Here is a 27,544-nt window from a genome sequence, read left to right on the forward strand (position 1 = left end):
GGGAAATCATCCGGGACTAGAGCATAGATATTAGAAGTGTCGTTGTTTTTATTGGATATAATAGCGCTATTTGTTAGAGAAATACATTAAGGTATGTGCAGGTTAAATGATAAAATGTCTAGGACTTCCTTTCAGATATTCTCCCAAAAGTCGAATATACGTACCAACAAAAAGTGGGAGTAAAGAACAAATAAAACAAGATCATGGCTGAAGCTGCTTGGCCACTAGAGAAGGCATCCAATATCAGAGAGCTGCCCTGCCCGGCCTGAGAAATGCCAGCCCCTGCCAATAAGCCAGAGCAGCCGAGCTCAATGTGGGCAGCCCTGGACCGCTGCTTATACCAGCCACCTGGGAATCTGCTTATAATACAGCTTTCTGAACCCTAACCTCAACCTCCTAAATCAGGACTTCTGGGAGTGGGTCCTGGGAATCTGCATTTTGATAGGGTCTCCTGGTGACTCTGATGGATACTGAAGCCCAAGAAGCAGAAGAATTGGGAGGCAGACCGTGAATAGCCTTGGACCCCAACCCAAAGGGCACCCATGGGTAAGAGGTCCTGCCTACAGCCTAAAGGGGCTAGAATGCCTAATCCTAATTCTCTAGACAGCAAGCAAGTTTACCCTGGAGGTCTGTCTCCACCTCATTATTATTCATTGTCAAATGCCCTTGCAGACCCCTGAGGGTGACCACCAAAAGCCCCTTGGGCTTGAACACGAGGACCCTGGAGGACCCTGGAGGAGCAACTCGCAAGCCTGAGAGCACCACCGCTCAGCCTTGGGTCCCTCCCCTCAAGCACCGCTCCCATAAGTTGTATACCTTCCACCAGGGATTTCCCCTCGGCCACGCCCCAGGCTTCTGGCCGCCTCTTGCCACATCCGGGGCCCCACACCAAAAGCCCATCCCCCTCCCACTTGGAAACCATTAGCTGTGGCCGCCACGCTCTCCCAGAGTGATTCTACTCTCCACCTAGTGAAGAACACCCCAAAGCAGGTGATTCTGGGGCAGCCCCAGGGACAGGAAAATGCAGCCTTCTTTTAAGACCAAGTCATGGGTACAGCAGTCACATTCTCCCCTTCCTCCACCCTCCCCGGACCCCCACCCCAACCCTCCCAGGACCCTCACTGTCCCCTCAGGACACCCTCTCTCTCCTCTTCTCCCTCTGGCCAGCGCTAAACTCTTACAGGCTATCCCCTGGGGTCAGAGCTCTTCTGGAGTTCCTGCTCTCTGTGTCTTCTTCAAGGGAGACCATGGATATGAGAGGAAATGCAATGGGACTTTGGGTCTGGGGACCAATTGTTCTCCGGGCCTCCGCCTCCCTTAACTCTTCCCTCCCTCACGGTGTCCCCAGCTTACCCGTCCTCTGGTCCTGTTCTTGCGCTTGGGGATATCCTCTTCTAAATCTTCTTCTTCGTTTCCTTCTTCTACATTTTCGTCATTTTCCAAAACCCTCTGAAATGACAAGAAAATGAGCAGAGGGGTTGAGAAATAAAATGCAAAGGAGGAAGCCATCAGAGGGTAATTTGAGGCAGGGGCAGGAGGTCTGTTTTGTTGCTGTGCTCTAACAAGGTGAAGATACTCCCATTGCTGGGGAAGCAGGGCCTCCAAAAGGCCGCCCAGAGTCCGAGCTCTTGGCCATAACAAGTGTCTCAAACCCCTGGGCCCCTTCCAGCCTGGTCCTCCCAGAACACTGACTTTTTTCAACTCTTTTTACCCAAAAAGCATTTTCTAAAAAGAGTATACTCTAGTAGGGGCACTTTTCTACGTGAACCCAAGATGTTTTTCAAAACTTACTTTTTTTTTTTTTTTAAAGATTTTATTTATTTATTTGACAGACAGAGATCACAAGTAGGCAGAGAGGCAGGCAGAGAGAGAGGAAGGGAAGCAGGCTCTCCGCTGAGCAGATAGCTCGATGCGGGGCTTGATCCCAGGACCCTGGGATCACGACCTGAGCCGAAGGCAGAGGCTTTAACCCACTGAGCCACCCAGGCGCCCCCAAAACTTACTTTTTTAATGTAACATTCCTTTTGTTCCTAAATATGAAAATACATTCCTCCTTTCTCTGCCATTCTGGGACCCTGCCCTATTTGATGAAAACAAGCAATTTCCTGTTCATCTGACCAGAATTTGACATTAATGTGTTGTTCTTATTCATCCATCGTTTTTTTTTTTAAGAAAAATGGATTTTCATTACAGCACATTACTTATAATGAAGCTTAAAGTTCATGAATTTAATTATCTCTCTCCAACAGATCTGTGGTTCACACAGCAGCAGAGAATCCAATTTCCATTTTACAGGTGAATAAACTGAGGCTAAAAACAGTTTCAATTGCCCAAGGTCATACAGCGAAGCCATGGCCAAAGCCAAGTCAGGTTCATCAGCTCAGAGTCTCCTGGTCGTTTCTCAGCCATGTGTCTAAAGATTGAAGGTATATTATGTAGACCCTTCCTGTAGGAACCTGAACACTTCACTCCCTTTGTAGGGAGGGGAGGGCAGGTAAGCTGTGTGTCTTTAGGTTTAAGGGCAGAATGAAAAATAGTGGCAGAGGACCCAGCTCCCCAGACTGAAAGTGGGATAAAGTGGGATAAGGAGAAGGGGCACGGAGCTCACTGGACTCCATGTCATGAGCCGTAGAAACCTCTGTATGGATTCACTGTGCAACCTTGGGTGAGTCATCGCCTCTTCATGCCTCAGTTTCCCCAATTATAAAATAGAAATTCATTTATTCATTTGATCAACAAACCCTTGTTTAGTGCTGACTATATGGTGGGCACCGTGCTAGACAAGCCACAGAATAACTATAGTCGGTGGCCTAAAAGGATTCTACAGTATAGTGAAGTGAGGACAGATTTAAACAACATCCACAGCATATAGTTACAACTGCCATAAACACAATGACAGGCAAGTACAAGCTGCTAAGTGAGGCTATTAGAGGGAATTTTGCCTAATTTGAGGGTCTGGAAAGGCTTACCTGAGGAAGTGACCTAAGTGAGTTAAGATATATAGGATGAGCAGAGACTAGCCTTGGGAATGGAGACCAAGGGCAGGGAGAAAGGAAAAGTGTTCCAGGCAGAAGGAAGGAAAAGGAACATGGCTTGTCCATGTTGCAGAAAGAGGCCAGGGTGACCAGAGCTCAGTGATTCAGGAGAGATTGGCATGAGAAGAATCTAGAAAGGAGGGCAGGCACCATACTATACAGGATAACAGCATCAGCATCCATCCCTGTGATGGCATGACAATGACACAAACTATGAAAAGGCTTAGAGGCAGCACACACTTTACTGACACATGGAATCATCATCACTGTTCCAGCACTGTTCCTCCCAGACAATGCCTCCAGGCTGTCCTCCAAGTAGGAAGCCCAAGGGTGAGTTTCCAGAGACCTTCTTCCACGGCCTTCTCATCAGAGTTCTCTCCCAGTCACAGGTGTCAGGGCACTGCTGATTACAAATACTCACACAGAGCTCAAAACAGGTCTTGTAAATATTCCTCCGGCTTCTCTACTAGGCTTACTTGGGAAGCCATCAGCTGACAGCACGAGGGGTCTCTGGGCCCACCGCAGCCATCTAACAGAAGTAGTGCTGTCTATGAGACACTGCCTCTGGCCCACAGCGAGGAAAGGTTGGTCCAAGTTCCCATCAGGCCTCCTAGGCTGTCTGCATCTTGGCTTTCTGAACCATAGGTGGGAACACAAGTGGAAGGCAAGAGGATGACAAGTCGAACACTCGGCAAACTTCGGTGAAAAGATGTGGTATAAATATGAGGTGTTGTTGTTATGACTGTTGTGGCTGTTCAAACAGCTGTCTTGCCAACTTCTGGGTCTTGAAGTCATTTAATCATGGTGAGTTCCAAGGACCTCGAATTTAAAGGTCATGGCCTCTGGCATGCCGTACAACCTGACTCCACCCTCATTTTTTGTCATGCAGATATTTTTGACCTGCAACCTGAACCCCAGGTTGGAAGTGAAACCTGGTGAAGGTGACTTAGCTAGTCACCAGCACTGCCCACCACAAGGCCTCAATGTCCAGAAGTAAATGGACTTCTCCCTCCCTTTCCTGTTGGTCTCCCTGCATCTTGAGAACCCCTAGTCTGTTCCCCAGACCTCTGAAGTGACAGAGGCCATTCCAGTGTGTTTGCATTTCCTGCGATGGTGTGGCCCTGACACCCAAAAGCCTCTCTACATAACCAGGGAGGAGCCAGGAGTTCCTAACAAACAAAGCATGCCTTCAGGGCTCAGGAAGCAGAGGGGGCATCCTGTGCAGAGGAGTCAAGGGCAGAGGTCCAACTAAGATGCAGCTGAACCCCCATTAACACATTTGCATTCCCTGTCCAAGGACATTATCTGGAAAATAAACACATTTTAAAATAACTTTTCTCCCTGTTACTCTAAACAGTCTTTACAGTGATGATAACAATTGTTTGTGGTTGTGTTAAAAAAGATGAAGGAATGCCGTTAAAAGACTCCATTATCTGTAGCCTGGAATGCGCAAAAACCTCCTAACTGATTTCCCTCCTTCTTCCACAGCCCTGCATCCAGTCTCTTTTCGCTGCCCTCATTAAAATGGCTTCCTTCAGGGGTGTCTGGGTGGCTCAGTGGGTTAACGCCTCTGCCTTTGACTCAGATCATGATCTCAGGGTCCTGGGATCAAGCCCCACATCAGGCTCTCTGCTCAGCAGGAACCCTGCTTCCCCCTCTCTCTCTGCCTGCCTCTCTGCCTATTTGTGATCTCTCTCTCTGTCAAATAAATAATAAAATAAAATATTTTTTAACATAATAAATAAATAGATAGATAAATGAATAAATAAATAAAATGGCTTCCTTCTTCATTTCCATGAAATCAAGAGCCTCCTCCATGTCCTGAGAGGCCAGAGTCATCGGACACAGCCCAACCCTCCCACTCCATCCTAGGCCCTTCTCTCCCTGGCACCCCAGCACTCTGCTCTGGCCACATGAACCTTCTTTCCTTTTTTTCCTTTTTTTCTTTTTCTTTTTATCTATCGAGGTGTAATAGACATGCAATATTGCATCAGTTTCAGGTGAACAACACAGTGATTTGACATTTGTAGGCACTGCGAAATGGTCACTACAGTGAGGCTAGTTGCCATCTGTCACCCTACAAAATTAGTATAATGTTACTGACTACATTCTGCATAATCCCCTTCACCCACTTCATACCCTCCCAATCCCCCTCCTCTCTGACAATGACCAATCTGTTCTCTATATCTGTAAGTCTGGGTTTGGTTTTGTTTTTTAGATTCTATAAATAAGTGAAGTCATGTGGTAGTCTTTCTCTGATTTATTTCACTTAATATCATGTCTTTACAGCCACCCATGTTGTCACAAATGGTAAGACTTCATTCTTTTTGATGGCTAAGTAGTATTCTGTTGCGTCTACATACCATATCTTCTTTATCCATCCATCAGCGGACGTTTAGATCATTTCCATGTCTTAGCTACTGTAAATAATGCTGTAGCAAACATAAGGGTGCATGCATCTTTTTGAACTAGTGTTTCCATTTTCTTCAGATACATACCTGAAAGTGGAGTTGTGGGTCATATGGTGGTTCTATACCATCGTACTTTTCCATATTTTTCCATAGTTGCTACACCAATTTACATTCCTACAACCAGTGCATCAGGGTTTCCTTTCCTCCACATGCTCATCAACACTTGTTGTCTTTTGTCTTTTGATAATAGCCATCCTGACAGGTGTGGGCTGATTTCACTATGGTTTGATTTGCTTCTCCTTGATGAGGAATGATGTTGAGCATCTTTTCATGTGCCTGTTGACCATCTGCATGTCTTCTTTGGAAAAAAAAATGTCTGTTCAGGTCCTCTGCCCATTTTGTGATTGAATTGTTTGGGTTTTTGTTATTGAGTTGTATGAGTTCTGCATCTTCCGTCTGTTCTTTCAAAACTATAAACTCAGACCTATCTCAAGGCCTTCAAGCATACTGTTCCTCTGCCCAGAAATCTCCTCCCCATATTCTTACTTTGCCCGCTCCTTCTCATCCTTTAGGATGAGGTTAAATCCCTTATCTCACTTAGGATACTACCTAGAATCTGTTCCTTCTCTTATACTGAATCTTCACACTCTGTTCTTTTTATGGTCATTTATCGTGAAATGCAATTATTTCGTTTGTGTACTTGTCTTCTGTCTGTCTGTCTGTCATTACTAGAATATAAATATGAACAGTAGGGACTGCTCTCTCTTGGTTTCTCTGTCCCCGCAGAACCTAGCACAGTACCTTCTCAGAGGAGACACTCGATAAACTTTGGTTGAATGAATGAATGAAAAATATGAACAAATGAACAAATATAATCCATTTACTACATACGTACTTTATTTTTATAACCAAAGTTGATGAGAACACATAAACTCATTTGGCTTATGGTCCTGATTTCCACTTCTAGCATGGTAGAAGGTAGACCCATGCTCTGCCCATGCTCTCCTCATCTTTTCACATCAGGGAGGATGGCAATGGTGATGATTCCATAGCTATGTCCCATAGATTAGCCCAACACTGCCTGAGAGGACCTTGAACCTACCAGCTTGAAAGCATAAGAGGCTATCTGTCACTAGAGTGTCAGGGTTTCTGGGCAATGGTTCTGTCCGATCCACTGATTCAGTGAAATTATACTAACTACACAACACAGATATGATATGCCTTAATTTCAAAGACCTGAGAAGTCCGAAAACTGGGGAAAGGTGGGAGAAATGTGAATAGGGAAAACAAAGAAGAAAATGAGTCATCCTAAATGCCAGTGACAAGAAGAATCCCTCTGGCTGTGGGACCATCAAGAGAGGTGGCATTGGGGCTGAGCCTGACCGTTGGGTGTATTTATACATGTAGAGTAGAAGAAAAGATTCCCCAAGTAAAGGACACGATATGACCACAGGAACAGAGGAGAGAAGGAAGAATGCAGAACAGGGGAGCACAGAAGTGGAAGAAAATAAGCCTGAAAACTAGCTTAGGAGCAGAGAGAGGAGGCCCAAGAAGATCACACTCACCATTTTGGATTTACCCAGTAAGACACAAGCATTTCAGCTAAGTTTTTTATACAAGGGATGGGCACAAGCAGAGCTTTCTTTCAGGATGAAAGATCAGCTAGCAAAGTAGTTCATGTCCGCGAAGGGACAGATTGCCCCCTGGGGCGACTGTCAGGAATCTGTTCACTTGTACATCCCCCAACAGATACTTACTGTGCACCTACTAAGCACTAGGCACTGTTTGTCTATTTCAGGTATATAGTGAAAAAGACAATCATCCCACCCTTGAGTTTACATGCCATTGGAAGAAAACAGAAAATACCCAATAACATTATAAATCAGCAAATTACAAAGTATGGTAGATAGTGATCAAAGCTATGGGGAAAAAGAAAAAGCAAAGGAAAGCAGAGTTAGGGGATCGGGAGATCTGGAGGGCGGGGAGGGCACAGGATGCGGTAGTACCCACAGGGTAAGGGTCAGCTTCACAGAGAGGAAGAGACACAGATTGAAGAAGGTGAAGGTGAGGCCCCAGCTGATGCCTGGGCTGAGGAACCTGCAGGCAGAGGAGACAGGCCGAGCAGAACCCTGAGGCAACCGAGTGCCTGGTGTGTTCTAGAAGGAACAACATGAGGTCAGGGTGCCGGCAACAGAAATGAGCAAGGGAAAGGCCCAGAAACCGAGTCGGAGAGGTAAGAGGGCCTTGACTTCTATTCGGGGAGAACAGGAGCCTGTGTCTGGTTTGGAGCACAGGAAAAACAGGATCCCACTTCGGTTTAAAGGGCTCCCTCTCAGCCATCAGCAGGGGCACCGCTTAGAAAGTTGTTGCAGCCGTTCAGACAGGCGATGACAGCAACCAGGTACCGGGGCAGTCATGGGGGCACACGGTGAGAGAAGCCTGTGCTCTGGTTGCGGGCACAGCGGGCTGGATTCTGATGCACCAGACGCTGGGAGCGACGGAAAGACGGGGGCAGCAGATGACTCCGAGGTGCATTAGGCACGTGGAGGTCATAGCAATTAAGGACCTTCAGGAGGGCCGTAGCTCTGAGGAGCAGAGGCAACCCACAGAGGCCGTGCTGTGACAGGGACAGGACCGATGGCCCATCTGGGATGGCAGGGGAGGAGCCAGTTCTCGGCTGCACCTTTGCATCTTTGTTGAGACTCGGCTCTGTGGGAGCGGGCAAGGCCCCAAGGGGATGATGGTGAGCGCGACCGCATGGTCCCCGAGTCCTTGGAACTCACTGACCGGTGGCACTCAAGAGGCAAACCAGACGTGTAACTGCTATTACTTTAATTGTAACGTCAGTAAATGAATATGCAAATACTAAACACTACATTGGATATGCAATTAATAAATATGTAATATGCGGTAAGTATCACACAAAATATAAAGTATCATGAAATATACATTTAATATCAATGTAACTTTATTTTAATAATTGAATTCTATTTAATTATTACTATTGTTTAATATTTATATTAATTAATATTACTATAATACTCCATGCCAACCATCGAATTCGACAACAGAGACTGAAGACAAAGGAATGAGAACTGGTCAGAGTGCGCCACGGCGATCTTGGGGAGTGAGAGCCTCCACAGGACTGGGAAGAGTGGGCGGGAAATCAGCAGGGACAGGATCCACCAGCCCCGCCTGGAGCATGACGCTACACTGGCCTTGAAGGAGGAGAGGGCCGTGCTGAGAACTAGAGCTGAGGACAGGGTGTGAGGACCGGGTCTCAGGAAGGCAGGGACTCCTGGGGACAAACTGGTGTAGACGACCCCGAGGTTTCAAGCCTGAATTCTGGCCTGCCCGCTCCACGGGGTGAGGACTCTTGTCTGTTTTGCTCACCATCGTGTCCCCGAGACCTAGCCCAGCCCCTGGCATACAGCAGGCTGGAAAGATATATTCTGAACAGCCACATGGGGACACCAAGAGAGGGGTGAAGACTTGTTCTGCAGACCGGATTACGGGAGGAAGGCAGGATGAGTCTGCCCGCAGCCGTGCACCGGGCAGTCTGGGAGCAAGAGCCACCTCCAGCCCGGGCCCTCCGGGAAGCCCGGCGCCCGCGCTCTAGACACACCCTCCACAGGCAGGCGCAGAAATACCTGTATTTCCTGCATGCTTTCCTCCTCCCTGGCATCCACCTTCTTCTCCACACCCTCACCCCGCAGCAAGGCTTCCAGGGTGGTGCTTTCCGAGGTGAAGCCATCCTTCTTCAGGGGCAGCTCCACTTCTGCAAAGTAAGGACAGAGAAGCAGGGTCAGGCGGTTAGAAGCAAGGGGGGACAGGAGGACCAGGAGGGACAGGGGCTGGCCCTGGAGAGCACGCAGGAACTGGCGCTCTGGGTAGGGCTAGAGGCAGCCTGTGCCCTCACCTCTGGGTGGAACAGGAGCCCCGGAGCTGGGTCTGGCTTCCCCGTCTCCTGTTTCCAGCCCCAGAGACAAATGGCAACCCTGTCCGTAGCCTCAGAGCAGAGGAGAGCGAAGGGCACCAGACGGACAGTGGCGGTGAACAGGCCACTCAACGATCCCGGAGCCCGTTTCTGCATCCACAAAGTGAGGACAACAATGGCCAGTACCCCCACAGGGCCTTTTGTGGGGCATAAACATGCCCCTTACGTGAAAGTATTTTGAAAATTCTACAGCAATACACCAACGTTAGCCTCAAATCTTAGTGTTCTCTCCCTCTACCCCAGGTCTCGTCTGGCAACTCCGTGAACTCCCCTCAGCCATGCTGGGTGCCCGGCTCCAGGTTGCTCCATGAAAAACTATTTCGACCTCAGAGAGGCTGTTTCCCTCGAGGGATACAAAGACCACCAAAGCCAAGGGAAGAGAATAGGGAGCACAGATGTCTAGCAGACCCCAGCTCCGTGGCTGGGAGCTGCAGCGCCTGCACAGCAGGGCACCTTTTCTGGAAAGGTCAGAGTCTGGTCGGCTACCTGGGGCTTGAGGTCATGGGGCCTGAGGTCATGGGGCCAGCTAAGTTCTGGTAGCCAGAGTCAGCCCTGTCTGAAAGAGACCAGAGAAAGAAGCTGAACTCCTTTCTCAAGATACCCCCCAAGCTCTTAACCCAAAAGGAGATTTTCTTTTTTTTTTTTATTTCATTTATTTATTTGACAGAGAGAGACACAGCAAGAGAGGGCGCACAAGCAGGAGGAGTGAGAGAGGGAGAAGCAGGCTTCCCGCAGAGCAGAGAGCCAGATGTGGGGCTCCATCCCAAGACCCAGGGATCATGACCTGAGCCGAAGGCAGATGCTTAAGGATTGAGCCACCCAGGCGCCCCAGGGATATTATTTTTGCTTTTGTTACAGTAAAAGCAGAAGCCTCAGGTACAGGGGATCCTGTTTTGATTTGCTAAGAAACATTCCTCTGATCTCTTCTCTGATCTTGTACCTCATACCCCCTTGGCAATTAGATGTGTGGCCTCTGTCCTGTTATCAGGTAAGATAAAGACAAGAATATGAGGGATTGGTGCCCTAGAAAGCAGCCCCGGGAAGGGAATGGTCCCTGGGAATGGCGGAGGGAATGGCGGAGTTGAGAGTGGGGTGTAGGGCTATTCACAGTGTTGTGCACAAGAGTGAGGGAACTACACGGAAAGGTGAAGTACCCCCGGGAGTTGGCAATGGGGCGCCATTACCACCGCTCTTCCTAGACAGAGGGAGACAGAGGGGACATGGGGAGAGCATTTGCAAGAACCCGGAGGGATCTGTGGCTTGCAGCCTCAGTGAGCTCATGAAAGAGAGAACCAAGGTAAAGAGGCGCATGGCCCAAGCTCTTTCTTTCCACACTTGTCTTCCTGCTCTGCCTTCTGATTGGCCAACCTCAACTAGACACCAGGGGGCAAGGCAGTCTCATTGACACAGCACACCAAGGTCAGCTTCCTGGGGCCCAGCTCAGGGCCCCAGGATGAAGAGTGGGTGGGGTGGGGGCAGGGGGACAGGGCAGAAATGGAAATAACCAGCAAAATCAAACCCTGCTCTGCTGGGCTTCATTGCGACTCAAATGCAACTCTGTCTACCCCTTCCATCTGTCCAGAACCAGAGGCAGGCTGGCCAGTCCACACGAAAGGGACACTAGGACATCTCATTAAAACTGAAGAAATCCATACCTACAAGTGACCGGCCCCCAGAAAAAGCCAGTGGGAAGGAGAAACAGTATCTAAAGTCCCTCGAGAGACAAGGTCTTCGGCAAACCCAGGATCCCCCTCCATCCATTTCCATCAAGAAATACTACCACCAGGGGTGCCTGGGTAGCTCAGTGGGTTAAGCCTCTGCCTTTGGCTCAGGTCATGGTCTCAAGATCCTGGGATCGAGCCCCGCATCAGGCTCTCTGCTCAGCTGGGAGCCTGCTTCCCTTCCTCTCTCTCTGCCTGCCTGTCTGCCTACTTGTGATCTCTGTCTGTCAAATAAATAAATAAAATTTTTTAAAAAAGAAAAGAAAAGAAAAACTACCACCAAATCAACCAGCCCCGGAACTCATCCACACACATATTCATTCCACAAAGAACCACGGTGCTTCCCCTGGGTACCCAGGAGGTGTACCAGATAAAGACAGTCCTGGCCTTTAGGGGGTTTACAGTCCAAAGAGACAGATACTAAACACTGCATACAAAATTAATACGGAATGACAAATTGTCCTACAGGCAGCGAAGGAAAACAACAGAGTGCGATGTGAAGGGAGAATACAGTGGGCGGCTTGCTCTAGATCAGGGGGTCAGGGAAGACCCAGGTGATGGGTCTGAAGTCAGTAACTGAAGTCAGTTACACTGAAGTTGAGTGTCAGGAAAATAGTGCACTGTCGGCCTTAACGAGTTCAGAGCGTGCGACCCCAGAGCCTGCTCTGATGACATCACTCTTTCTCCCAAGTCAAAAAAAAAAAAGGCTTCCAAACATTTCTCATAAAACAATTAAAGCATGTTGCCTTGTGTCCTGCCCTCAGTCAGAAGAGAACAGCTGGTCACTGTCCTCTTAACTTATGGTAATCACATATACATATATTTGAAGTTCGTATCTTAGTATTCCCCGTAGCCTCTCAACACTAAATAAATCCCATTTCCAGAATCGCCCAGCATTTGAGAGCTGAAAAAAAGCCTCACAGATCATCTGCTTTAATCACCTCATTTTATAAATGAGGGATCCGAGGCTCAGAGATGTTGCGTAATTCACAGAAAGTCACACAGCGGAACAAGAACGCAGCCCAGTGGTCTTTCCTAGATGCCGTTAAGATCAGGATGGGAGCCCCACTTGATGCATCCTTATCAGCAGTTTGCAGGCCCAGGCTGAGCCCCAGAGGGCACTGATACGGTTGTGTCCACGAGGATGGCTCCGCACACATGAACCGTTCAATATACGGTAGCTGTCCCTAGCTGTGTGTTGCTTAATCCCCACCGTGACCCAAGAGGTGAGCAGTTACTATCCCGTTTCACAGATGAGGACGCTGCAGCTTAGGGAGGTATGGAATTTGTTTAATATCACACAGCTGTTTGGGGGCAAAGCCCAGCCTTGTCCCCAAACTGCCCCGCCAAGCCGTTCACATACTCTCTAGCTCGTACAGACATTGCTTTGTCTCTCTTTGGTTCTTCCTCAAAAAGTCCTTTCCAAAATGTTTGTGCATTTTCCACTGCACCCCAAACTCTCTCCATAGACTTCATATTTCAAGATAAAAGACAGCCCTTTACTGAGGCTGAGGCAGGTCTGTGTCATGGTTCTGGGCTCTGCTATATACGAACATCCCATGTGGGGTTCACCCCTTCTGCAACAGTACTGACCGCCCCCCACGGAACTCTCCATCCACTGTGAACTTCCTCCTCCTCCTCCAACTCCATCTTCCTCCCCTGCTCCATATTCCTCCATCCTGTTTTCCCACAATGCATTCCACTCTCTGGGTCCTCTGGTCATTTACCAGATGGGCACAGTTGAAGCACCAAGAGAGACAAAAGAACCAAATTAGGAACAGCGAGATGGGCTCTCTATAGGTAAAGGGCCAGGAGGGACTTCCAGGGACTTCCAGGAGCATCTAGAGTCCAACCCCTCTGGGAGGAAAGTGTAGCACAGAATGATAAGGAGCCCTTCCCAGGGTCAGAGAGGAACTCCGTGGCATTATCCTTGCCTCATTACCAAAATATCTGATGGGTTCATAGAAGTGCTGTTTCCAGATGGCCCTGGAGTCAAGCTCTAGTCTGGCAATGTATTAGTCAAAGGACCATTAGCCAAAAGGCTAGTTCTTCAGACCCCTGAGTCTCTGTTTCCTTACATATTAACTGAGGATGGCCACAATATTTCATAATATTGATGGGAAAATGAAACAAGGTAATAAATACACTGCATAAAGAAACTGGATGACCCACAAAAAACCAGCACAGAAGCATGGAAACACAGCGGAAAATGAAGTATATCAATTTCTGTTTGGGTTTTGGTTCTTCTCTTCAAAACTCATAATTCGAAATTAGATTGAATACGTGAAGAGCCTGGCATTGTCCTTGTGCCCTATAAATGCTACCGCTTATTAGTGTGAAGTTAGAATAATTCTAATTTTAATGGTACAGCAGCATAGTCCAATAGAAACATCATGCAAGCCACTTACATAATTTTAAGCTTTCCAGCAGCCACATTTTGAAAGAGCAACAGGTGCAATTAATTTTAATATATTTTTTCTAACCCAGCCTATCCAAAACATTATCATTTCAACATGTAGTGAATATAAAAAAATTAATTCAATATTTTGCATTCTTTGATTTGCATTGAGTCTTCAAAATCTGGTGTTTATTTTTATAATGACAGCGCCTCTCAATTCAGATTTAGCCAGACTTCCAGGGTTCCACAGCCACCTGTGGCCAGTGGCTGCCGTATCGGTGCAGGTTTCTACCCTTAAAAGTAACAGGGACTACTATTTTGTTTCCCCCAAAATGGAAGGATATGGTTCTTAACGTCGCCTTCTTCATCCCCGGAGGAGCACTCTTCCAGGACAGCGTTCTAGCTGACCACTGGCAAACCCTGGTTTCAAAGCATTCTGGGTAAGGCTTGCAAGGTCAGAATGACAGGCTAACCAGTGCCCTCCCAGCAAACCAACAGAGGGTACATTCCCTGGCCCCTGACCACAGGAGGTCCCAGAGTGAAGGGAAAAACAAGGTAACAGGTCCAAGCTCTTGCACAACGTGCATCCTAGGCACGCTCCCTAGCAAGCCCTTAGGGATTTCATTGATTGTTTTATTCTAATACATTCCATCTAGACATAGGATTTAGTCATTCTTTATACGTGTACTCATTTTGACCCTCGCACCAATTTGGGGACCACATCACCTGACAAGAGCCATCAGACATTTAACATTAAAAGAAAATGGTCCAAAACCCACACATAATTCATCTTTAAATTAGCCTGATTTTATACACAGGGATATAAACCCACGGATCGTTACTCTCTCCAGAGCGGCAGCAGCTGTCACCCAAGCCAGCCGCCTCCCTGGGCCCCTGTAAGCAGCTCTACCTCCACTTCTAATTGGGAACAGAGATACTCCTTGGGTGACTTCCAGCACGATCCATCACACCAGAGACAGCTTCTGTGCAAACCGAAGCAAATCGGTTTCCAAATAAGAAAAAAACCTCTTAGACAAACAAGGATTGAAGCACAGAAGGCCTTTTAAAAAAGAAAGAAGAAGAGAAAGAAGGAAAGAGAGAAATGCACAAATCGAAGCAAAAAGAAGAAGAAAAAATGTCAGAGGAGAGCCGTGGCTTCTCTCTCGGGCCGTGGACAGGGCAGCCATCCTCTCGGGTGGAAATCAAAGCCACAGGCTTTTGACACAGGTGCCCCAAGCCTGCCACCCAACACACTGAAAGCAGAGCTTCTGCTGGGTTGTTGGAGCTCATTAACAGGATGCAGGCGAGATGAGCCCGAAAGTGCACCATGGGAGCATAGTGAGTAATTAAATCCCAGGCCATTTAAAAATGCAAACGCCTGGATGTCACAGGCTCCCAGAGCCTCTGACTCCTCATGCGTTTTTTGGCTCAGGGTGGAGGACTGGGAACCTGCAAGTCATATATGGATTATAATAAAATATGCCATATAAAAAACAGATTAAGACAGTTCTTCTTTGGGGAAATATACAAAGAGAGGAGCTGTCTGTTAGCTGTCGAGTTTGCAAGAGATACCATCTTTCGGGAGGCTGTGCTCCGCCAACAGACAGTCTGCCCCGAGGGAAATAGTGGTGAAACACCCCGACAAGACCCATCCATCCGTCCATCCATCACGGGTTCTCTGTGACGCAGGGGCCTGGAAACAGAGCAGCAGAGCAAAAGGGAGGGAGAGACCCCACAGACAATGGCAGACGATCCTCCTGCTACATCAGGAGTGCTCAGATTTTTGGTTGTTTTTTGTTTTGTTTTTTCGGTTTTTGTCGTCGTCGTTGTTGTTTTACCTGCCTCTAGTTTTTCTTTAAAAATACAAATGTGCAGTTTTCGCTTCCGAGTGCTTATTAGTGTAAGGAGTTAAGCTCATCCTATTTCCTTGGATTTATACACCAACTTACACCAAGAAGCCAGGAGCTTAAGAGTCATTAATTCATTTATCTCCTTCAGACTCTCAGACTCATGGGGAGAAAGAATGGGGGGAAGAGATCGGGTGGGGAACAGACCGAAGCCCCGGTTCCCTGAGATGGTCGTAGGCCCGGGAATCCATCTGCTCCTTCCTCAGGGGGTGCCATTTTCTTGGCACCCTGTTTTCTTGGCACCCTGTTTCTTGATTCCCTATTTTGTGATTCATAAGACTCAAAATAGATGAGGCTCCCGTTGAGGACCCATCACCCAGGCTGCACCCTGCAGGCCCGTTATTACCACCTGTTTTAGAATCCCAGGATAGCCACACAGTAGGAGGGCTGCCTGTCTCCCCCTATGGCCTCTGCCCCCCATTTCCTGGTGTGCCTATCCACTCACAGCGCAGCCCGCATGCAAGGATGGGCCCTCGTGCACCCCCTCATCTAGGGGTGAACACCACAGATACGCATCTCCCCACCCTGGAGACCCAGAAAAACACCCACACGGCCAAAGGAAGCTCACCCCTGGGCTGGCTGGCAGACCAGGTCAAAGCAGCTTAGCAGGACGGTGGGGGAAGGGAGGAATGGTGGCCACTCATGCAGGAGTGACATCTCCCTTGTGTCCAAGGGGTAGAGATAACCAGAAAGTGCAAGAGTTCTGGAGTGGAAGCTCGGCTCTAGTTCCCAACACCACACACTGGGCCTTAAGCTCTCTGTATGTAAAACTAAGCGATCACACCCCACTTCCCAGCGTTGCTGTGGGGCCAACGGAGCCAAGGGACACAGAGTGTCTGCACAAGGGGTATGATGTTCAAGCAACGTGAGCGCCCTCCCTTCTGCCTCCACAAAGTTGTGGCACTTCCCAGCAAGGTCTTAACCCTCGGATCTTCTCAACCATCAGAACCAGTGGGGCCCAGCTTCCCCCAGCTGGGGCATGGGCCCAGGGAGAGCAGCCGTGAAGAGGCTGAGCTCAGAGCTGTACTGGGGACAGAGGGGGCCACGGGCGAGACCCAGCTCGAAGGCCAGAGGCTGGCCCTGCTTCAGGTCCAGGGTGGGCACCGTCCTGCAGATTTGGAAATCACAGCAGAACTGCATGGAAAATGCCTTCCTTGCCCTATTCATTCATTGGACAAACCATTACTGAGCCCCTACTATGCACCAGGTTCTATTCTAGATGCTGAAGACACCACTGTGAACAAGAGAGGAAAAGTCCTGCCCTCATAGAAACTGTATTCTAGTAGGGAAGCTATTGGGGGTGGGGGAACAATACCTAAAATCAAATGAGTGAGACCTAGAGCACAACAGATGATAATCAGTGCTTTGGGGGAAAACAGAGCAGAGAAGGGGATGCTGGAGTATTGGGGGAAGTGGGGGTGGGTTACATTTTGAAATGTGGCCAGGAAAACACAAACCTGAGGAGAGGGGAAGGGGGCACGCTGATATCTTAGAAAGGACATGCTGGGCCAAGGAGACATTGATACAATGGCCTGAAGCCAGGGCCCATCTGCCTGGAGACCAATCCAGAGTTATTACAGGGGCCTTGGAAGGGCCATGCAGGCCACCGAGAGGAGGTTGACTGCCACTGTGAGTGTGATCAGAAGCCACTGGAAGTTTCGAGCAAAGAGTGTATTTTAAGAGGGTCACTAAGAAAACAGCTGAAGGAGGAAAGGCAGAGTGGGGAGAGCGATCAGGAGTTACTGCAATGTGGGTGGGAACCCCCCGATGGGCCCGGTGCTTAGGACTGGGCTGCGCACGACCCACCGGAGCCCTGTCTTCATGGCACGCACACCCTGGTTTCCAGAAACATCCAGAGGGCAGTAGGGGTCTGGAGCAGGCCCCTGGCCCCTGAGCACAGGCATCCCCACACAGTGAACAAGGACAGAGGGCAGGTGCGGAGGCCGGGTGCCCAGCACTGAGGGGTAGAGGTAGGGACACTAGAGCAAGTCCCCAGAGGAAGGGCTTTCCAGAAGAAGGGAGACCAGCCAAGGCCATGGGCAAACACGGCCTTGCCATGCCAATCAGACAGGCCTGGCCTACCACACCATGGGGTGACAGGTGTCAGTAGAGTGGGAAGGAAGCCTTCCAAGTTGACCTCTGTGCCCTGGGCAATGGATGCCAGAGTTCTGGGACACAAGGGGTGACTTTTTTAAGCTGTGGGCCTGGTGGAGACGGATCCCATAGCCAGGTGCCAGGTCTTTTTTCCTCAGTGCAGAAGGTCCCATACTTGGGGTTTTTAAAAGACTCAAAGGCAGAATGCAGTGCCATTCCAGGCCAGCCAGCACACACTCTTCAAGCAACGGGCACGTCCCTGTGCAGGGGACAGACACGGGGTTAGCAGAGACCCCCGCGGCCCACCCAGTAGCACAGCATGGGGACACCGTCACCGTGGAAACCCTCCAGATCCACCCTCCCTGGGGACTCTCAGAACAGCCCTACAATGTGAGTAAAGCAGCTGCCAGGGTCCGCCTTTCACCGACAAAGAACCAAGGCCAGAGTTGTTATGTAACTGCCCCAAATCACACAGCCCCTGGCTGGAGGGGTCTGGACTTGAACCCAGGCCTTGGGATCCTCTGGTGCCCTTTCTCCTGCAGAGCACAGCAGTCAGGCACAGGAAAGGCCCCTATGACCTAAAGTCGAAGAGAGGCAAGATGGCAAAGCTGGGACAGGCCCCACAGCCCAGGCTCGGAACCGGACAGGAAGCCCAAGGGGTCAGTTGCCCCGGGCTTCTCTCTGCTCAGTCTCCCTCACCTGTGAAACCGGCATGCGGTCCGATACACCGCGTTCTCCGAGGCTGAGACCAAACACGGGCACCTTTCCTCCATCCCTTTCATAAATCTTTACTGTCCCCTTGCTATGCGCCAAGCCTGTTGCCGGGTGCTGGGGAGACACATGAAGAAACAGGTGGGTCCCTGCCCTTAAAGTGTGGACTGTACCTCCCAGTGGGGAAAGATACCAGCGAATGGGCAGGGAGTCACAGGGCGGCTCCACAGGCTGAAGACCCGTGTTCTAAACGTGGTGTCACCCGGGGGTAGGGGGACGGCCCACGTGACCATGGAGATTCGGCAGCAGCTGGGCACGCTGCCCCGCTCACTCCCTGCTGCCACCCGTGTCGTCCGCCAGCCCCAGCCCCCGGAGCCCCGCAGGCTGCAAGCAGGCCTGAGACAGCCCCAGCTCGGTCCCCCAGACTGCCAGGAAAGCAAAAGGAGCACGAACAGTCGCAGCGTGAAGCGGGGGGCTGCCCACCTCTCCCCAGCTCTCCTGCTCCTGAGGCCAACGAGAGCTGAAGAAGCCGCTGTTGCAAGCTTCCAGGATGGATGGCTGCGGGCTGTGACACTGCGGGAAGGAGATAAATGACTGGTCATTTCCCCCTGATGCACTTGAAGGCATCCATTCTCCCAGCTGTACCAAGCTCAGGCAGCCCCCCGCGCCGAGCCAGATAAGCACTGACAGATGCGGGTGGGAGCTGGAGTGTCCTTCCCCCTCAGAAGGACACAGCCAGACTCCTCCGCAGGCCGGGAGAAGCTCACGGTGTCCACTGGCTCGCACCTGGCTGGGGGCTCCATGGGTCCCTTCCTTGGCCTCCCACCTCGCCCACTCTCACACATCCCCCCCCACCCCCCTGCAGGCTCAACCCGGGAGGAGCACCCGGGGGAAGCGGAGGGCGAGGGGCAGAGGGAGCCCGCTGACAGGCTCATCAATCTCAGGCTACACGCTTGGCACATCGGCGTCCCTTAAGTTGTTCCTGGACTGGGAGGGTGCTGGAGGAGTCAAGGGGACTGTCTGGAGGAGAAGAGAAATCACGCCGAACATCAGAGAGCAAATGGTGGAAGAAGCCTGGAGACTATTAAAATGTGGGCCATGTACAAAAGCAGTAGGGAACTAATTAAGATGCAGGATTTGCAAAAGCTGGGGAAGTTGGCCACAGCCTGCTCCCATCTGTGGAGTGCTGGCAGTTCAGTGTGGCGGGGACAGCACCCTAGGCCAGCGAAACAGGCCTCTCCACCCCTGCCCAAGCAGGCAGAACTCAAGCCTCTCTGCCTGGACCGCCCCTTGGGGGATGGGCACCCTTCGGAGGGTCCCCATGACTCGCTTGCTGATCTGCTGGGGCACCCTCTGCTTTGAGGCACCCTGGCCTACCGTCTCCTCAGGGGTCCGGCCCTTCTGCTTATGTTCCCCCAACGATGTGAGGTGGGTGGTGACCATCCGGGTCATTCATCCCCAGTCATTGAGTGACTGCCAAAGGGGAGAAAAAGGAAAAAAAAAAAAAACCTAGAGAAAGAACCAGAACCCTATTATTCCTGGCTGCCTTCCCTTCCACCACCCTTGGAATTCGGCAAGGGTGGCAAAGAGCCGGGTTGTTCCCCATGTATCCTGGAGCAGAAGGGATTTACAAGGCCTCAGGTACATTCCAGGAGCAGAAAGAACATCTGTTATAAAGGTCGTGTTGGTGTGGGAACACCACCGTGAACGTGTGTGTTGGGTCCTGGAGCAACATGGTGCCCGTTCCAACAGGCTCTCCCTGAGGGTTCTCTCCTTGGCCTCACCACTGATCTCCCCGGGGAAATTAACCTCCTAATTCAGTGCCACAGTTCCCCAACCTCTAAAACAAAGATAAAGTCTCCCCTAGACCAGGGGTAGCAAAAGGTCTGGGGTTGGAAGATGCTAAACTGATCTAGGCAGACCAGCCAAGCATTTAATCCAAAGAGACACAAGGAAAAGTTTGTTCCCAGCCTTTTTCTTTTCTTCATTCAAACACACGGGCGCGCGTGCGCACGGACACACACACACACACACACACACACACAAACAAACACACACAAAGTGAAGTTAAAGGCCTCATTTTTAATCAGCTGGCTTTTGCCCAACATCTGCCCTGCTCCAGGGCCTTCTGGTGGATATTTACTATCCACCTTTCTCTCCTGCCAGCTCGGCTCCCCCTTCGCGAGGACAGAGCTCCATTCTTGGGGAAATGGTCCAGGGGAGGCCCCCCTCTCTGGCACCAGGCCTCTGCCCCAGTCTTCATGTTGCCTGAATTGTGATGGCTGCGTCGTGAAACACCTTGCGTTCCCCTCTGCAGCCAAGTGCAAGCTGCAGGGAACACTGAAGTCCATTGTCAGTCAGCGGAGAGAAATAATGTTGTATGTGTTGTCCTTCAGACGCCCAGGCAAGTAGGAGGTTGCAAGATATTTATTCAAGACAGATTGGAGGGGTGATGTTAGGCGTGAGAAACACATAGGTCCGGGGACACAGAATGTTTTCAGGACCCAGAGAGCTCTCCCCAGCTCTCAGCCCCATCCCACCCGCACACAGACATATTCTTATGTTCAGCAAGTAGTACAGAAAGACGGGCAGGATGTCATAGTCACAATGAGGGAGATGGGACGAGGAAAGCAGGATGTGGGGGGTGGGTAATCCATTGGTGTGTGATCTAGCCCTGAACAATGACTGAGCAGCAGCCGTGATCCCCCCCTCTCCTCTCCCCGCCCCAAGACGCGTCCTTAACCCAGACCAGCTCTGTGCCTTTCGGGGGCTGAACCAGAGGTAGACGGTTCTGCAGCCCTGTCCTCAGACCTTCTCCAAGGTCCCTCGAGATTCCTTAATCTACACCCCTTCCTCTTGCCTTGACCTGGTTTCCTGACAGAGCCCTCAGCTCTGCAGACCTGAGGTCAAGGACAACTCTTACTTGATGGCTGCTGTTGCCAAAAGCTGCCTACCACTGGCAGGACCCAGGCAGGGACACAAAGGAAGACAGAAGGTACAAACTGGGTGTTGGCATGATAAATTGCTTGCGGCGTCTCCTTATTATCCGTTGAGGGGCCTGACATGGAAGGAAACTCATGCCTTGAGACAATTCTGCTCTGGGCCAGTGCCCCCATCTCTCACAGATCAGAGGAACTTCTCTCCCTCTCCCCCGAGGAAATGAGGGTGCTGAGGGTGAAGCCCAGGGGAGGCTCCGAGCATCACAGACATAACTACATTCCTGGAGCTTGTCAAAGGGACCTCAGGAGACTCACGGCGGGAGCCTGGGAGGGAAGAGAGAAGATAGCATGGCATCCTAGGCGCTGGGTAGTGGAGGCGTGCCAAGGATTGATTGGTTCATTCATTGGTTTTCTTTCAACATAAACTTAGTCTTCTAGTTTCCATAAATTTAAAGAGATTCAGCTCAGGTTAGACAAATTGATTATCGATTTTCATCAAGGTTTGCCCAAAAAGGATTATACATAATGTTGTGCAATTTGCTTTTCTTTTTCTACCTAACAATATATCTTAGATATCTTTCCTTTTTTTTTCTACTCATTTCTTTAAAAGCCAAAATAGTATTCTATTCGATGAATGTACTATATATTTAAGTAGTCCCCTATCAACGGACCTTTTGGCTGTTCCCATTCTTTCTTCTTGTTGTTGTTGTTACAAACAATATCACAATGGATGACCGCACACATCTGGAGTATATATTTATCCGTAGGATCAATTCCTAGCAGCAGAATTTCTAGGCCAAAGGTGATTGTCTTTTAAATACTGATAGGTACTAAGCGCCGACCTTCCAAAAGGTTAGACCCAGTCCCACAGCAGTGTGTCTCCCCCCGTCCGTTTCCTTCAGCGGCTCCTCTATCGCTGGGAAGGCGGGCTTTCCTTCAATCAACTGCCTGTCGCCACCTCCTAGGAGTTTATAGCAAATGCTCCAGGGACCCTCGCCATGACTCTACCCTGAGCCACACTCAAAAGTGGGCAGAGCCGCTGAAAGGTGGGGACGTGCCCAAAGGGACAGAGAGTGGCTGAGAGCCGGCTTGGGCTCTGCTCAGCCAGCAGTAGGGACAGCATTCTGCAAACATGCGGCCAGAGGGGGCGTAGTTGAGGCCCCGGAGGAAGGCCCTTTTCTGACATTTTGTCTTGTGTGAAAAAGTCAACGTCAAACGTGAGGCACCTCCAGGACGAGAGAGACGGTGCTGCTTCGCGTTCTCACGATGCGCCCTGACGCTCTGCGGAGGCCGCCGGTGTGAGGGGCAGCCTGAGCGCGGTCCCCAGGTTCCCAGTACAGACTCAGAGCGGCATATGGAAGTGACTCGCATTTGCCCCGTGGCTTGGGGGTTTTTGTTTTCCGAAGGCTTAGCCGTAGATCTGATTCCCCAAAGAGGAGAAATAAGTTCACCTGAGAAAGAGCTATTTATTTCAGGCCTGGCTTTTTACTGTTTCTCAGTGCCTGGATGGTGGCAGGAAGGAACAAGCCTGCCTTGGGTGAGCCCAACAAACTTAGGATCTTTTGGGGTTTTTTTTTAAGTTTTTATTTATTTGACAGAGAGAGAGCACAAGTAGACAGAGAGGCAGGCAGAGGGAGAGGGAGAAGCAGGGAACCTGCCACGGGGCTCATGACCTGAGACGGAGACAGCTGCTTAGCTGACTGAGCCAACCACACACCCTCAAACTTAAGGTCTTTTGCCACGTTGGGACACGGATATGCCTCTGAGAACCCATCCTTAACAAGCTGGCACTCACTTTTCCCAGAAAGGTCCTCCCCCAGGATTCTAGACATCTCAGGGGCGAGGTCTTTATTAGCCTGAGACTTGGACCATCTACCTCAGCCTCTGCCCCACGTTCAAGGGCAGAGACCAAGGACACCTTTCAAAGGATCACAGATAGAGGCACGATGGGCTGGTGGGCACTTGGCTCCAGCAAACTCCCAACCCTGGGGCTCTTCCCATTCCCACCACCCACAGGCCATGACAGGTCCAAGGATGGGGCAAACCCAAAGCCAGCTGTGATGACAGCTGCTCCACGTTCAGCCACGGGGAGGCCAGTGTGCTCAAAGTACGTGTCTGTAGACAAGAGGGCGAGACGCTCATAAAGTAACTTCTTCCTCAGTCTCACTAACAATGAGACTGTCAGTTCCCAGAAATGTGAGCAGCACAGTAAACCTTGCTTGGCTTGGCGCTGTCCGCAGCCTGATTTCCCTAACATATAAAGTGGGCTTATTCCACTTTGATCCCTCCTTCCTGCTTTACCTCCCAGGGCTATGGTAAGGACCAAAGGAAATGCTATAAATGAAAATGCTTTGTAAAGGGCTTTGTAAATTACAGTGTGCTGTTCAGACACTGGTTATGATGATGACGATGATGATTCAATCAGAGTTCCCCATCCCCTGGGTGGCAGTGATTGGTAGGGCAGACGCAAACCCAAGCCAGCTAATCAGTCCTTCCCAGGAATTTTCTGCCACAGCTATCGAAGAGGACTGCTGCTTTCTGCTGAGTCCAAGGAGTGCTGAGTCTGGGGCTCCGGATGGCCACCTTGTCTGCCCCACAAAGAGGAGAGAATTAGAGGTGGAAAGAGGCTCAGAGCCCTCACTACAATGTTTGAACCCCTGGACGCAGCTATGCCTGAAACCAGAGCAGCTCTGAGATCTACCATTACATGAACCAACTTTCCTTCTTTCTACCTTAGGCTGGTTAGATTGTGTGTTTGACATTTATAACTAAAGGAATTCCAAGTATCTCTCGGGTGCATTTGAATCATTTAAATATTAGTTTTCTAATCATAAAATAAAGTTTTTAAGGGAAAAGCTTTGTTAAAGTTTTTTTTAAGTTAGTATAACTATGAACAATGCAAAGAAGCAGAAAAAGCACTGAACAGAGAAATACAAAAAACATGTATTCTCTGCTTGTTCCCACAAGAATTACTGTGTGACTTTGAGTAAGTGTCCTAACCTGCCTGAACCTCATAAAATAAGGAATTGGAGTTAATGATGTTTAAGGTATTTAACAGCATGAAATGTCTTCAATTCCATAAAAGACAATCCAATTAGTCTAATACAAAGTGTTCTTAAGAAAGACTTTCTAGGGGTGCCTGGGTGGCTCAGTGGGTTAAGCCTCTGCCTTCGGCTCGGGTCATAATCTCAGGGTCCTGGGATCAAGCCTCACATAGGGCTCTCTGCTCGGCAAGGAGCCTGTTTCCCTCTCTCTCTGCCTGCCTCTCTGCCTACTTGTGATTCCTCTCTCTCTGTCAAATAAACAAATACAATCTTTAAAGAAGAAGAAGAAGACTTTCTAGGGCACCCAGATGGCATGGTCAGTTAAGTGTCTGATGCTTGCTTTCTGCTCAGATTATGATCTCAGGGTCCTGTGATCATGAAAGCAAGCTCCATCTGAGATCAGTGTGGGTTTTGCTTGTGATTCTCTCTCCCTCTCTCTCTGTCCCTCTGCTCCTGTTCTCTCTCTCTAAAATAAATAAATAAATCTTTTTATAAAAAGACTTTCTCTATAAATGTTAAGAACAAAGATTAACAATTTAAATCAGCATCAAGTACTTACAATCTTTTAAACTGACAAGCTGCATATGAGATGTCCTCCAATATGAAAGTTAATATGAATTCATATATGAATATGAAAATATTCACTGCAAATTGGAAAAACTGGAGACAAAAATTGGGAACAACTTGGTTAAAATAGTTGTGGTACATTCATACAATGGAATATTGTGTAACTGTAAAAAAAGAATGAGGAAATTCTTTATATATTGATAGGGCTGATGCCTGAGGCACATTTTTCAATGGAACGGGCAAAACACAAGGTGGCCTGCTATATCAAAAGACAAGGAAAAGGTCATATGGATGTAATTCTTGGTGTGCACATAGACAATCTCTTGAAGGATCTGAAAAGACTGTGCCACTGATGGGCCTGATTGCCTCTTTGAGGACTAGGTCTCATTTTTCACTCTGCATACAATATATGCTTTTTATCCTTGGAATGTCAAAACATGTGACTGTGTCAGTTATTCAAATTTTTCAAATTTTTAATTAAAAGAGTAAGAAGGGGGAGGGGCAGTAAAAAAAAAAGTGGGGGGCAAATACTATTACATATGATTTAGGTGATCCTCATGGTTAAGTGGAAACCCAACTAGGAAACCCCAAGTACCACTTTGCCTGTGTATAGGTGGGAAAATATACCCAGAGGGTTCGCACACTATGCCACAAAGACATACCGAGCTAGTGGTAGACGCGTCAGCAATACCCTCCCTTCAAAATCCACACAGAAGACCCAGCATGGAGTCAGCCTCCCACTACAGCCCCTCCTGCAGAGCCCCAGAAGGGGTAGAATGAAACCGGTCCCAATAAAGATCGAGCCAGGGGTTACCTCCGCACTCATCTATGGCTCTTCCAAAAAAACAGGATCAATGATTCTGGAACAAAGAAGGAGGAAGTCCCCACCTCTAAGATAAAGAAACAGGGGTGACACGCCACGCGGACTTCTGATCTGGCCACGTGGGAGTCTTTAAAACCAGTGTTTCCCCAAACTTCAGTGTGCATCGTGGGGAATGCAGTCCTCGGGGATATGGTAAAATGCAGACTCTGACTTAGCAGGTCTGGGGTGAGGTTCAAGATTCTGCATCTCCACCGAGCTCCCTGGGGCTGCCTGTGCGGTCAAGACCACACCCACCAATATGGGCACCCCTAGCCAGTTTGGGCCTGTGATGTGGCCAGTCTGTAAGGAGATGAGCTAAAAGTGTAAATTCACACTGGAATTTAAAAAACAATACAAAAAAAGAATGTATACTATCTCACTCATCATTTCTATATTGATTACATGCTAAAATGATAATATTACTGCTGTGTTGGGTTAAATGGAATCTATAATTAAAATTAATTTCACCTGGACTTTTTCCCCTTGTTTAATGTGACTACCAGAAAGTATAAAATGATACTTGTGGCTGGCATTATATCTCTACCGGATTATGCTGCTCAGGGAGACTTGGCCCTCCATCAAACTCCATCTTTTTTTTTTTTTAAGATTTTATTTATTTATTTGACAGAGATGACAAGTAGGCAGAGAGGCAGGCAGAGAGAGAGGAGGAAGTAGTCTCCCCCTGAGCAGAGAGCTTGATGCGGGGCTCGATCCCAGGACCCTGAGACCATGACCCGAGTCAAAGGCAGAGGCTTTAACCCACTGAGCCACCCAGGCGCCCCCAAACTCCATCTTAAGAAGAAAGTTTGGAACAATCTCAGTCACCACCCAGAAGTGTTTGCAAGGGTCTGAAAATTCTACAGGGCCATTGAGAACTTGGATGGAGCTCATTGAAAAACCTAGTCCCCACCCATCTCCAACAAATAAAACTTTTTTTTAAAAGGATTTTATTTATTTATTTGAGAGAGAGAGCATAAGTGGAGAAATGTTAGTGGGAGAAGCAGACTCCTTGTCAAGCAGGGAGCCAGATGTGGGACTCCATCCCAGGACTCCAGGATCATGACCTGAGCCAAAGGCATTCGCCCAACCAATTGAACCACCCAGGCGCCCCAAATAAAACTTCTATGATGAGTGAAATCTGGGTTAAAATAAACAATTGAAACAGGTTAACCATAGAACCATGAGTGAAAGCATCCCAAACAATTGTGAACAGAGATTTTGCAGAGAAGACACAGCCTAAGAAGTCAATATAGAAAGGTAGGTGTGAGGGAAACTTGCCAGGCAGCCTTCCTTAGTCAGGTCTGTGTTTTTTGGTGACAGTGGGAGGGGACATGTCAGCTCTACCTTTGTTCCACTTAAAAACACTGTTCCCACCACCCTGAGTCACCTCCCAGCCCTAGTAGCACCCCCAAAACCAGAGGCTCCCTGAAAGATGAAGACCCAGGGTGATCACTTGGCCTTGCTACAACCCAGACACAGGTCTGAAGGCAGCCATCGAGTCAGAAGTGTTCTAACAGGTCAGTGGTCTGGAAAAGTAACTGGTTCCTTCTGCATGGCCACAAAGCACTCGGCATCACCTAGAGGCAAATTTTGAGCTCAGACTCTTCCATTTCCATGCCCAGATGGGTTCTGTTTTTTATAGCTCCTGGGGCCCTGTCCGGAAAGCCATTCCTCCTCTGGGCCTGTTCCCACCCTTGCCTGCTTGCTTTACTCCACAGGGTGGCAAGAGGGAGATGAGAGGAAAGGGAAGGCACAAGACACCAGAGGGAAGAGACGCTTGGGAAAATACATGGACATGTTTACACAAGAGAACAGGCAGAGAGGCACACCTTTGGGCACCATGGGCCAGGTTCACTCT

General features: G+C 49.2%; 1 protein-coding gene across 1 annotated transcript in view; it reads right to left on the reverse strand.

Moving 5' to 3' along the window:
* The window catches only part of DPF3 (double PHD fingers 3), a 258,611-nt gene that overhangs the window by 101,050 nt on the left and 130,017 nt on the right, over positions 1-27,544 (reverse strand). Inside the window, exons 4-5 of the mRNA XM_044230777.1 lie at positions 9,097-9,224; positions 1,354-1,449 (exon numbers count right to left, since the gene is read on the reverse strand). Of these exons, the coding sequence (XP_044086712.1) occupies positions 1,354-1,449; positions 9,097-9,224 (224 nt within the window). The remainder of the gene's footprint in view (positions 1-1,353; positions 1,450-9,096; positions 9,225-27,544) is intronic.

This window comes from Neovison vison, chromosome 13 (assembly GCF_020171115.1).
Source record: "Neovison vison isolate M4711 chromosome 13, ASM_NN_V1, whole genome shotgun sequence".
NCBI classification, from domain to species: Eukaryota; Metazoa; Chordata; class Mammalia; order Carnivora; family Mustelidae; genus Neogale; species Neogale vison.